At 34.4% G+C, this 13,334-nt stretch overlaps 1 protein-coding gene across 1 annotated transcript; it reads left to right on the top strand.

Moving 5' to 3' along the window:
- Positions 1 to 2,077: 2,077 nt before the first annotated feature.
- On the top strand, positions 2,078 to 4,903 carry LOC126719289 (sugar transporter ERD6-like 5). The gene is made up of 6 exons (XM_050421860.1): positions 2,078 to 2,151; positions 2,232 to 2,292; positions 3,632 to 3,685; positions 4,380 to 4,439; positions 4,547 to 4,661; positions 4,779 to 4,903. The coding sequence occupies exons 1-6, from the start codon at positions 2,078 to 2,080 to the stop codon at positions 4,901 to 4,903; spliced, it is 489 nt and encodes a 162-aa protein (XP_050277817.1).
- The last annotated feature ends 8,431 nt before the right edge of the window (positions 4,904 to 13,334 follow it).

Below are 13,334 nucleotides of genomic sequence, written 5' to 3'. Positions count from 1 at the left end.
CAAGTCCAACCTAAACGAATTTAAATAAAACGTATAAAAAGATTGGACAAGCTATGAAACAAAAAGGTTTGACAATGAGTGAGGCTTACGACGAGGGAATGCACATATCTCTTCTGGAATAAATCTAGAATGCTAGATTTCGAGTGCTGTTGAAAGTTTGCTGTATGATCCTATGGAAAGGCAAGAAGTTGATAAAACATAACAAATAAGAAATATTTTCCCCTAGTTAAGGTTATAACATAGATACACTATCATAAAACCATGTAGTTGGAAGGTTACTATGATCTCTGCTGCTTCTTGGGAAATATCCACATTCTTTCCCCTAAGAAGCTGTAAAGAAGTTTGAAGCTCTTTTTCTTTACCAAGTTTTGCCTGCAGAGAAGTTGAACTCATCACTTCAGCACTCTGATGGCTGGTCACTTTTTCTTTACAGAAAAAACTAAATAAAAGTTTTGATGTGCTTTGTCCTGAAAGCATCCCAAAAGCTGAAACTGATAGGAAAGAGTGAATTTTGTCACTTAAAATTGTTCTAACAAGTTGAAGAAGCCATTTTAAAAGCAAGCATTCTATTCTACATCATCACAGAAGCATAATGTTTCACACCAGCCATCTAGGAGACTCTGGAACAAAGAATAATCCCACAAGTTGTAACAGGGATGGAGTGGCACCTGACAATAATCCCACAAGTTATTGTATGGTAAATTTATGCCGAGAAAGATTAATACCAATTAAAGCCAAGGTACGCCAGTTAACAGCATTTCCAATGAAAAACATTAGTGAAAGGCCGGAACATAAAATCAACTGCACACAAAACAAAAGATAAGTATATGACAATGAATTGGCCATTCAATTTAAAGGCATAATGATCTAACTATACCTGAGTAGCTGATGTAAATTGTCCCCTAAGATTCTTAGGTGTTATTTCTGCAATGTATACCGGTACCTGTTTCATTATAAGAATTAATCATTACTTTTTGTCTTTTAAATAAGTAAATCAATCACAAAATGCCAAACTTACAAAACTTACCACATAGGAAAGAATCCCAATGCCAAAACCTAATGAAAGTCTTCCAAGATCCAGCCACCAAGCATTCTGTGTCAAATACTGAACTTTATTAGTTGTTGAAACCCAGTAGAGAAAAATGTAGGAATAATTGTCTCACTGATATGGTCCTTGATCTACATTTGACAATAACAAATGAATGCAACTTCAAAAGATAATCACCCTAAAATCTTACAACAATGATTTCCAACGTCCTACTTTTTGCATCTTTTCAAATTTATTAGGGAATGGCCATATAACTTTATGAAAATTTAATATTAATTAAACATTCTGTCTAAAATTTTGTTGGGAGTTGGAACTCTTTTAATGTAAATTGGCTTCAATAGGACCCTGATATGCTCCATTTGGCTTCAATGAGTAAAAGTGAAGACAAGTGTTGTGGTTTAAAAAAAAAAAAATTATTTTTAACCACTTTTGGCTTGGCAAATTCCCAAATATGTATATATATATATATATATATATATATATATGATTGTGCCTTTTCAAAGTTTTAGCTTATAACATATTTTGCAAATTTTCATGTTTTTTGCATTACCTTTGATTGTGTCTTGAATCAAGGCCTATCAATTATTTTTTATTCAAGCCTAATCAAGGGCCTCATAGGTCAACTGTTCTGTGTGTATATATATATATACTGTACAGAGATTTTTGTGTTGAGAAATTTTCATTCAGAACATTTTTCTTTCTCTATTCCTTTTGTTATTTTACTTACAGGATTATACAGAATCCTTTCAAAAGAACTTAGAAACTAGAATTCTGGACTTGTTCCAGAGGAGATATGTTCGTTCACTCATTGTAAGTCTCTCTTGATGTGGCACCTTTACTTTTCTCAGCTTGTCCAATCCTTTTATCTATTCTAATCATATTGTCTTAGGTTGGAGTTGGGTTATTACTACTTCAACAGTTTGGAGGGTGTAACGCAATTGATTATTATTCAAGCTCAATATTCTTAGAAGCTGGTAAGTTAATGGCTTTAGAGACTGATTTGTGTACTGCTGATAATACAAAGAAGAAATGATGATTATGAACCCTTGTTTGCTGAAGGTTTTTCAAGTAGAATTGGGACTCTTTGGATGGCTATTATCCAGGTACTTGTCTCACTACAACTGTGAGGGACTGCAGAATTCTACTAAATACATATCCCAAACATGTAAAAATGCTTTTGCAGATTCCAGCTTCTGCTATCAGTGTACTCGACAGATAGATTAGGAAGACGACCACTTCTTATGGTGAGGATGAAAAAGATTCAGCTTTAAATCTATCAATTAGTTCAACACGTCCAAGGAAGTAAATTTTACTAATCCTTGCAGGTCTCTGCTGTTAGAATGTTGTAAGGTTGAATTTATTCAATCATGTATTGGCTTTATTCTGTACCAAATTTGCTTTTATTTTAACAATTAGAGACCATGTATTTAGGTGGGAATTATGTAAAGGCTGTGTGTGAGAGAGTGTGAAGAAAACTCAAGATGTGTGCATACAAAGGAGCCTCGTGACTGGATCTTGTGACTGACTCGCAATTGGCAAGTCGCCAAAGTGGCACACGTGTGAAGCATGCAGGGAACCGAAGGGTAATGACAGCTGGAGCACTACAGGACAAAATATACAGTCTAGCTAGATAGTTAGCTCGTGACTCAATCTCGTGACTTGTTCCACTCGCGAGACTGAGTCGTCAGAATACCCTATTTCAATAAAAACTGACTTTTTGCATTCCTCACACACACTACTATAAATACCGTTATACCCACGAAATGTAGAGAGCTTTCAAGGAGAATTTTGAAAAAAAAAACTTTAGAAAAAAATAAGATTGATTCATCCACAATTTTTGATATTTGATTCTCCAAATTTCTCTACTCTCATCCTCTCCATTGACATATTCTTGAGAGGTACATTTGCCAAATCCTTATCTCACTATACCCATATCAGTGAGCAGGTATTTTGGTGCTTAGGAAGCAGTTCGGAGATGACCAATTTACTTGGTTGATGCAATGGGTTTATTGCGGAATCCGGGAAGCTAAAGAAGACACAGTTAGGCTTAACCCTGTTAGAGCAAGAAGCTTGAAGGGCTTAGGTGCATTGGGTAGATTAGACTTGAAGGGTCTTTTGCTATTCATGTATCCCAACTTTATTTTTTAGTGGATCATTTGATCGCTTGGAGGGCGACGAAGAGGTTTTTCACCGAGTTCTTCGGTTTCCTCTTTGATAACACGTTCTGGTGTTATCTTTGTATTTGCACTCTTCCCTTACTCTTTACCTTTTAATTGCTACTGTGTATGTGATTAATTATGGTTTAGAATATTTTACCAATTTGGATATGGCTTATATTCATCATTCTGCACATATATTGTTTGTGTATAAGCTTGTGTTGGTATTGTTGAAATTGAGGGTCTAAATATTCATTAGTGTTTTACATACTAATTGAACTTTCAGAATGTGCTTTAGTTGCTTGCTAGTAGGAGTGTCATTCTAGTTTCAGGTTTCAATCAAAACCAAATTCATAGCTCCTTTGTTGGTGGTTCTGTTTTCCACATATATGAATGATTATTGTTTTAACGCTTTTGTGATGAGCAGGACCTCTATCTGTTGAAGGAACTCACTCCCATTTTGGTGCTAATCGGAATCTTGGTAGACAATATATATCGAAAAAAAAAAAAAAAAAGTTTTTCTCCTACTTCTCCAGTAATGGGAGTAGAGATTTCTAAATTTAATTTCTCACATTCTCTCATTCATGCTTCAATAACCAATTAGACTGTCGGGATATGTGGGGTGTCGAAGGGTTTTTAACACCTGAAGTTCTGAGGTTAGCTTGGAGGGAGCTCACTACAATGTTGGTTATAATAGGCACTTGGTAGTACAAAAAACCAATAGATGTTCCTCTTCTCAAGAAAAGAACTAAATATTTCTATGTTAATGTCAGAAATTGTCTCAAATTTCTATTTGGATTTGGTTTTGGTACTAGGCTTCCCTCGTGTTGAAGGAAAGGTTTTTCCATGGTGTGGAATTTTCTCTTTCGCTATGGAAGGGAAGTTCCTTATTGAAGAAGTGGGACATTTTAAGAGCTTATGGTATTCTAGGTTCTGAGCTTATTTTGGATGGAATTGGCTTACAGGTTGCTTGCTCTACATTAATCTTTAGCACAACTATTGCTGCAAATACTAACATAGCAAGATAAGCACTTTCTTATGTTTCTTTTCCTTTCAAATCCTTAAAAGAAACCAAGGGGTGGTTTCTGTTCTTTTTCTTGAATTCTAGACTGAGTTTCATATAGTTGTAGATAAATTTGAAAAGCATGTCATTGACTGGCTAATAATCCTTGCAGGGTTATACTGTGGCTTACTCAATAGGCATGGCTGGATTACCATGGGTTATAATGTCAGAGGTATATAACTTATTGAGCTCTAAAGCCTTTTGCAAATTTATTGAGGAGAATTTTGCTCAAACAAGCAGCTTTTTTAGCTTCCATTCGAGGATTACTTTCCATTTCAGATATTCCCTGTAAATATCAAGGGTACGGCTGGAAGCCTTGTGATCACAATGAAATGGTCCTCTTCTTGGATTGTTACATTCACTTTCAATTTTATGATGGAATGGAGTACAGCAGGTAACTGCTTCTACACTTTCAAGTTTGTAATGGAATGATTATTATACACTTTCAATTTTAAACCTTTTCCTTCTCTGTTTTTAATTACACATGAATGTTTTGGCCATGATGCATCAGGGACATTTTTTGTATTCTGTAGCATTTGTGGTTTGACTGTTCTATTCATCGCAAAGCTGGTACCAGAGACCAAGGGGCAAGCTCTAGAAGAAATACAGGCATCGATTACCCAATTTTCTGCTTGAGGTGCAAGTAAATCAAGTAAATGAGTCTAACAACTACGCATTTCATCTAAGGGTAAAAAAAATTGTTGTTAGAAACATTTGGATGATATCATATCAGTTTAAAATTTTGCTGTGAGAGATCATATATCCGTCATTCAGTATTTAGAAATTTATGTACAACCTTCTAAATGTTCTTTATCAACAATTTTGTTGTTTTTTTGTGCTTGATTCAAGATATCATCTTCTCTAACTTGAGGTCTTTATTGATTTTTACGGGAACCAAACAGTGAGCAAAAGACTACTGTTGTCCTGTCACTGTCAGTATATCAAATTTTAGTAGTACAATGATAGCGTGACGACTTTGAGGCAAAACATAGTCCCCATTTCGACTAAGGTATCCTAGATATACTCAAGCATATGATGACATTTATTGTTGAATTAATTTTTGAGGCATTCTCAATATTGCTCAACCAATTTGTGCTTAAGCTATCATCATTACTCTTAAAATATAACATCTAAAACCACCTAAAGAATATCAAAGGACAATGTTTAGCATATCTCTAACCTTAAAATATAATGTGGGTTCTTGGAGTCACACCAGAGCATAACACTCTTAAAATCTATGTACGTAATTTCTTAAACATTCAAACTGGAATTGGAAGCAAAAAGAGGGTTTTTTTTTTCCTCTCTATCTATATATAAAAAAGGAAAAGAAAAAAAAAAAAAGACATGAATAAACTAATTTCGAGTTCAAAAATCAATGATCAAACATGATTTACAAATATTGGTTTATATCAAATGAATGAATACATTCTCTATGTTAGTATGATAAAAACTAGTCACTTAAAGTTTTTGGGAAAATTATACTACTATACCCCCATTTACATTTACCACCTTGAACTTTCAAAATAAACGATTACCACTCTTAACTTAGATGGAAAAACATGTCATGTGTGACTCACATGACCTCTGCATCAATGGCACATGAAAAGACCGAATTGCCTCTTTTCAATCCCTTAAAACAAGATCGTTTAACAAATTTAACTCTTGTCCATGTAACCTTTGTTATATCGCTGACGTAATGGAGATTACTTAAGAACCATTATTAGTAGGATGGAGGATGGCTGAAAATAAGAAAATGCCCTATAACAGATACCAAGAATAGATGATAAGGATGAAGTCATCTGGGGCCTTTGTTTGCTGATTTGATACAGACGAACATTCTAAGTAAATGAATGGAAGAAAAAACAGCCCAATGCCGGAGCTCAGTAGGACAACCTCTAAATAGGAATGCATGGTTCTCTGAGCACATGACCTATATCTACATAAATAAGGATCCAAGTCTTCTAGGTTTCCTAGGGTATTTTACCAAGTAAATTTCTTTAAATCCTCACTTTTCATTTAAAATTAATGGTTTAAGATACTGCCACTTCATCAATCCACTTACTTGCTCTTTTAAAACCACAGAAAACACGAATTAAGCCTCTAAGCATTAACATTAGAGAACAAACGCCATTCAAATCCTGAAAATTCATCAACACAAATCACTCTTACCCTAAAACATCTTAATCCAAAAAAAAAAAAACCCAGGCAAAATCATTCAAGAAGAAAACCCTTGTGTTTCTTTTACAACTCTCTTGCATCCTTGAAACTTTCATTATTTTCAACCACAAATGATAGATCTATTTAGCTTAATCCCTTCAAATCGTCCATGGATGACCATTGATAGCCCAATGGAGGCCGGTATATCAGCTATCCTACTCTCTATAGTTTTATAAATCCAGATAATCTCTACAAGCACAAGCTACAAAAACCTTCCAATACGAGCTACTCTTCTCTCTGAAAGGAGACATGAACTTAGGCATTAAAGTGCTTAGGCTGGTGCCACACTAACATCACCCTAGCCTTCTTACTTGTTGAAGTTATATTCGGAGAGTTGCTCTTGTTCTTCATCACTAGGTCTCATGTGCAACCATTAATACACTAGCTATCAAGCTCTATACAAGGAAGGACACCTATCAGATACATGAGTGAGAGAATACCCATAATCAACAATAAATGATTTCCTTGTTCTGACTTAAGCATCAGAGCAATTTAGGTCAGTGTCACACTGACTATCGAAATTACGGTTTGGATCCCATGCAATGATTACATGGTACAATTATTGTGAGTGTGTGAGATGTAAAGGTTAGAAACTTTTTTTTAAAGAAAAATTTTAAAATTTTAAATATTAGTATTTTTTTTTCTAATCCAGAGGTTAAGATTAAAAGTGAAGTTTTAACCTCTTTTTTTTTTTTTTTTTTTTTGAGAAACTAAGTTTTAACTTTTAATATCATTTATTGATTCACTATTATATTTACATGGTGCACTCAAATTTTGATATCAAAATTATAATTTGATAATAACTCATAATTGCTGGTCACTAATTGAAGTTCTAAACTTGAGAATATTATAAGCATTTGCACCCAAAAAAAATAATAATTAAAAAGATAATATTTTCTCTATTGACTAAAGTTATAAGAACATTGGTAGCAGATTAATTAAAATAGGATAAGGAATGAATATGAGTAACCAATACCAAAAAACATCCAAAAATCTACCTCCATTTTCTTCCCAAAAATGATAATATTTACTAATAATTTCGTAAATATTTTTTAATTATTTTTGTACCTTGGTAATTTTTTTTAATTGAGTTAATTACAGTATGTTGCTAACTCTGCAACTCAAACTCTTCTCCCTTAGATCTTCAAGCACTTTATGCATGAAATCAATTCAGTTACAAGATCCTTGACTTGGTAAAGTAATTGTGATAAAGTATGGTGGGTACTTTGGAAAGTGAGAGGAATAAAAAATAATAATAAAGAAATAATGTTTAAATAAAATCGGGTTTAGAATCCAAACCACTTTATTTATTCCAAAACTTGCTTGGTTTTGGCGTTTTCAGAAGAGTCTGAATTTAGTAAGGATGAGATATAAAACTCATGTTTTATAGTACTATATAATAAGAGTTGCCAAATCTGTATTTTACTTAAAATTAAATACATTTTACCACACCTAATAGTGTCTCAATAAACTCCTAATTTGATTGGATTTATATATAAGTAATTAGATATTAGAATTAATTGGGCGTGGTTGTGTTTATTCTTAAATATGTAATTAGATTATGTGGCATATTAAGATTAGAGGGGTAAAAAATGGATTTTACACCACTTTTACATAATTTAATCTCTTTTCAGAATTCTCCAAATTGAATGTCACTTTTCTATTTTTAGTTGGGAATAATTTTAAAAGAGAGAACACTAGCATATAAATTAATGATTGCCATGGCCCTATTTTATTTGGCAAATAATGATATATCTTAAACAAAAGTCTACCATTAGTTCATCAACTTGGTCTCACCAAACATAACCATCTCTCTCAATGAAAACTTGGTTCTCATCTTGTTATTCTTTTTTTTGGTTAAAAGGCGATTTTTATTCCAAAGCTAAACAGCAAAATCAGTTATAGGGCAGAATCTGTTAACATACAGCCCTACTACATCCTCCTCTACAATACCTCTAATGTCCACAGGCGGATAATTGAAAGAAATAAACTCAGTAACTTGATCTAAACTCATCCTAGCTAACAAATCCGCACAGCGATTAGCCTGACGGAAGCAGTGTCTGATCTAAACCTGCTGAAACCGGAGCAACAATTGCTTGCAATCCTCCAAGATAGGTGAGACAGCATTATTTTGGTAGTTTGGATTGAGAAAAACATCCACCACAGCTTTAGCATCAAGCTCAATGACTAGAAATTGGACGTTTAAGTTGCTGCACAGTAAAAGACCTTCCCGAAGCCCCCATAGTTCAGCTACAAAGCTGGTGGTCACCCCTATACGCCTAGCAAACCCCGTAATCCACCTCCCATCCTCATTCCTCACCACTCCTCCACAACCTGCCAAACCCGGATTACCTTTAGAAGCCCCGTCTATATTTAATTTAACCCAACCCTCCTATGGCTTCTCCAATCTAACTCCTTTAATGGTGCGAAGAGCCAAATCTTTAGGAGAAGAAGCACAGTACAAAAACTCCCTCACTTGACTAACTACCTCCTTGGCCAAATCAGGATTCGGATTCTTCCCTCTAAAAACACTTCCATTTCTACTCTTCCATAAGTTCCACAAAGAAAAAGGGAAAAGCATCTTCCAAGGCATACTCCCAGACGTGCCATTGAGCTTAGCGTTCCCATTGTAAACCAGCCACTCTTGCAAATTTGCTCTCCAAAAATTTTGGTCTGAAGGCAGCACTCCCAAGTGCCTCCAAATTGATCTAGCCCATGAGCAATCCCTAAGAGCATGCATTACAGTTTCAACTCCCTCTTGACATATAGGACATTTATCATCAACACCCATTCCTCTTCTACTAAGACACCCCTTCACTCCTATGCTGTTATGAGAACATTGCCACATAAAGGTTTTAATTCGAGGCAAAATGTTAGCTTTCCAAATCCATTTAGCCAAAAAGGATGAATCTTGGGCAGCACCATTAACAAGACTATACGCACTCTTTAAGTGAAAAACACCTCTAGGATTACTCCGCCAAGCTAGGCTATCACTACCTCTACCTACTAAAGGAAAAGGAGTAGCATGGATCATAAGACTCACCTCTAAAGGGAGCACAAAAGAGATCCGACCTAGGTTCCACCTTGTATCCGTCATGAGGTCTTTCACTTCCCACTTGGATTCTTCAAAATTTAGAGGCCCTTGAATGATGTGCCGAAGGGGACCTTTCTGGGTCCAAGTCCCATGCCAAAAGCTAATCTTACTATCCCTACCAACCATCCACATACTGCCAGCATTGAACACTTCCCTTCCTTTCTTCATTGCTCTCCAAATTTGGGAATAAGGAAGCCTATCAGCATTAGCTGAAATTAATCTTCTGCTATTACAGTATTTAGCTCTAAGGACTTTAGCCCAAGGGGCTTCTTTTTCATTATTGAATCTCCAATTCAGCTTGGCAAGGAGAGCTACATTCCTTCCGTTTGCAGTTTGCAAGCCGAGACCGCCTTCCTCTTTAGTTCTAGTCACCTTATGCTAACCGACCCAATGAATCTTCCTAGCTGTTTCCGTTTGTAGTCTTGCGAGGAGGTGCTCCCATGCTTGATGGGAATCCCTAAATACTTACCAAGCTCCAGGGTTGAAGCAAAACCAAGAATATCACAAAGCTCTAATATCTCTATCCACATTAGGAGAAAAGTAAATTCTTAACTTGGCTTCACTTATAGTTTAACCAGAGATGCTACAAAAACAATCAAGAACATCCCTAATTGCTGAGCAATTAATGTGATCCGCTTTAGCAAAAAGCACAAGGTCATCCGCAAAAAAAAGGTGGGAAAATGCCGAACCACTTTGAGAAGCTTTCACCGGATTTCAAAGCTTCATATGACACTTCTCTTCAATGAGTTGGCCAAGGTAGTCCATGCACAAGATGAACAAATATGGGGATAACGGGTTCCCTTGTCTAATCCTTCTCAAAGGATAAATCTGATCTAAAGCTTCTCCATTCACCAAAATGGAAGTAGATACCGTCGAAACACAACTATTAATGGTATCAATAAGATCTACTGGAATGTTAGCTCTAGTAAGCATATCCTTAATGCAACTCCATTCGAGCTTATCATACGCTTTTTCCAAATCGATCTTCAAAGCCATATACCCACCTTCCCCCCCTCTTCTTCATGATAGTGTGAATAACTTCTTGGGCAATAATTACATTGTCTAGACCCTTCCAACCAGGAACAAAGGCTGCTTGAACCGGTGAAACAAGCTTGTCCAAATGCAGTCTAAGTCTAGCAACTATAACCTTGGTAACAATCTTATAGACGGTGTTGCATAAACTTATGGGTCTATAATTACCCAAAGTCTCCGGCCCTTGTTATTCACATCCTGCAATCTTTCCATACAAAATGGAGAGAGAAGGCACGGAGGAAGGACAGGGTCAATAAGTTCAAAAGCCAAGCCCAATGGAGATACAACACCAAGTGACGCGTCAGCCACACCTGTTCTCAATAAAAATTTTACAGAATTTTGCCACTTTATTGAATTTATTCTCTTTTCTTTTTCTCCTTTACCTTCTTTTCTTTTTTTCTTTTTTTTTTTGAAAAGCTCTCCACTACGTATTTGATTATTACTTTGTGGACATGGGCCGCATGACTTTTCTTTGGGTGGGTATTTTTCCTGATAATAGGCCCATAGGACAGGCCCACACACATAAATTATTATTATTCACTGCACATACCAAATGATTAACGCACTGGGAATCAGGTAATAGTAGGAACAATTTGCCTTTGCCTTTGTGGCCTTGTGGGGGTGAGGGTTAAGGATGGGTTCAAATCGAGTTTCAAAAACACAAACATATACACACACATATATATATATATATATATATATATATATGGATTAGGTTTGAAGTAGAATTCTATTTCATATAAAATTAAAATTAAAAAAAGTTCTCCCTTTTCAACTACATTGTATTTTACCTAATTTATTTTTTAAGAAAAATAATCTAAAAAAATAGATTTTGCCAAACATGCATGTCACATTTTATTATAAAATATTAGACAACTAGTACAGATTCCAAAAAGAAAATTTTTAAAAAATAAATACCTAACACACATGTCACATTGTATGATAATATATTTGACAACTAGTACAGATTCCTGAAGAAAATTTTTAAAAGTAAATGCCAAACACACATGTCACATTTTATGATAGTATATTTGACAACTAGTACAGATTTCCGAAGAAAATTTTAAAAAATAGGTAACATTTTTTTTACATAAAAAAAAAAAAAAAATGTTTATGTTCTACGAAGCATAAGCAGTTTGGCATGGTATTAGCCGATTTTCTTTGAACAAATGCATTATGATTGGCTTTATACACAGGATATTCATTACCTGCTGAATCCGGAATCATTGCAGATTTGGGCATTTCTGCGGCAGCAGTAAGTACTAGTAATTCTGTCCTTTCTTTAGTTAATAATAAATAAAAAATTAATTTTGTTTTCCTTGTACATGTATTTTTAGAATAATTCTAGAACGACAACAATTATCACAAATTTTTACACAACTATCTTATGTGAAGCAAATCGTGATTGGCTTCCTATCACTTTCATATGGATTCACTTTTTTTTTTTCCTACTGCTCACAATTTATCACATTAGAGTTATGACAAAATTATAGTATATAAGATTCTAATACTACCTTCTCAAAAAAAAAAATTCTAATACTAGCTTTTTATGGTACTTTTATTGATTAGGTAAAACTTAAACCTGTGACTTGTCCTAATAGTACCACCTCACATTGTACCATCTAAGCCAAAACAGAGGGTTTTTTTTTTTTGGCTGAAACAGAGGGCTTCGTTCCCTTCCACTTACTATAATGCATCTACATTGTCTACACGTGTTTCAATGGAAGTTATATTATACTAAAACCATAGAGTTTGGGGGGTTGTAAATATACATGTCAAACACATACATATGTTCCAAATATAAAATTAATATACTTGTAGCTTCAGAAAAATATATATATATACACACACATAATTATGTGCTTATCAATGTTTCTAAACATAAAGATTGTAGATATTTATGTATAGTTTTCACAAATCACACATTATATGACCAATACAAAATAATTTTACACCAACATGCATAGTGTTGCCACAAGGATTTGTTCTTCACCCAGATTCATATTGTATTTTGTTTAGATTTAATAGGTTTGATAAATCGTACACAATGAGTAATAGAAACAAAATTAATAGAACTCACTTTGTTGCCAAAGCTTTTCTTTTTGTTGAAGTTCAGCAGAATAAAATGTTAAATTTATTTGTTTGAATAGAACTCACTTTGTTGCATATCAACTCTGTTAATTTTCTTCTTTTTATGCATTTTGCAGTATTCAGTTTTTGGGTCAATAATGACAATTGGAGTGATAGGTGTATGTTTCTTTTGTCACCTTTCAATTTGTTGATATTTTTTAAACTACAAAACTATCTCTCTCTTTCTTTTTCTTTTTCTTTTTTTGGATAAATTTCTTGTTGAAATTGTAATGCAGGCCATTTCAGCTTTGCAGGTTGGCTTGCCATGGTACTTGGAAAGGTTTTCTCTTTTCCTACTTTCCCTCTATAATCAGTGACTACTCTAGAAGCCTAGTACCTTGAATAACTGAATATTTTACTGATAGTATTGAATTGAAGGCTAGTACATTTCTTAATACCCTTTCCTATTAGTAAGTAACAATCCTAGATTTAGTCAACATAGGAAATATAAGCAAATTAATTAAATTCATTTTCTAAATTGACAGTAAAACATTCTTCAGCTTTCTTGATATTGTGCCCACTTGCCTTTTCAAGTTGTCCAGTTAGCAGTTCCATCTGTCCTACATCAATTACTTAATTTACATTTTCTTTGGG

The sequence above is a fragment of the Quercus robur genome, chromosome 3 (assembly GCF_932294415.1).
Source record: "Quercus robur chromosome 3, dhQueRobu3.1, whole genome shotgun sequence".
NCBI lineage: Eukaryota > Viridiplantae > Streptophyta > Magnoliopsida > Fagales > Fagaceae > Quercus > Quercus robur.
Note: the sequence above shows the minus strand (reverse complement) of the source record. Positions and strands in the feature narration are given on the sequence as shown.

Bases quoted from the DNA above. Each gene is read 5' to 3' on its own strand.
- LOC126719289 (XM_050421860.1), top strand. From the start codon at position 2,078: ATGATGATTATGAACCCTTGTTTGCTGAAGGTTTTTCAAGTAGAATTG. The intron at 4,440-4,546 runs GTATATAACTTA...TTTCCATTTCAG, and splicing joins CATGGGTTATAATGTCAGAG to ATATTCCCTGTAAATATCAA. The intron at 4,662-4,778 runs GTAACTGCTTCT...ATGATGCATCAG, and splicing joins GATGGAATGGAGTACAGCAG to GGACATTTTTTGTATTCTGT.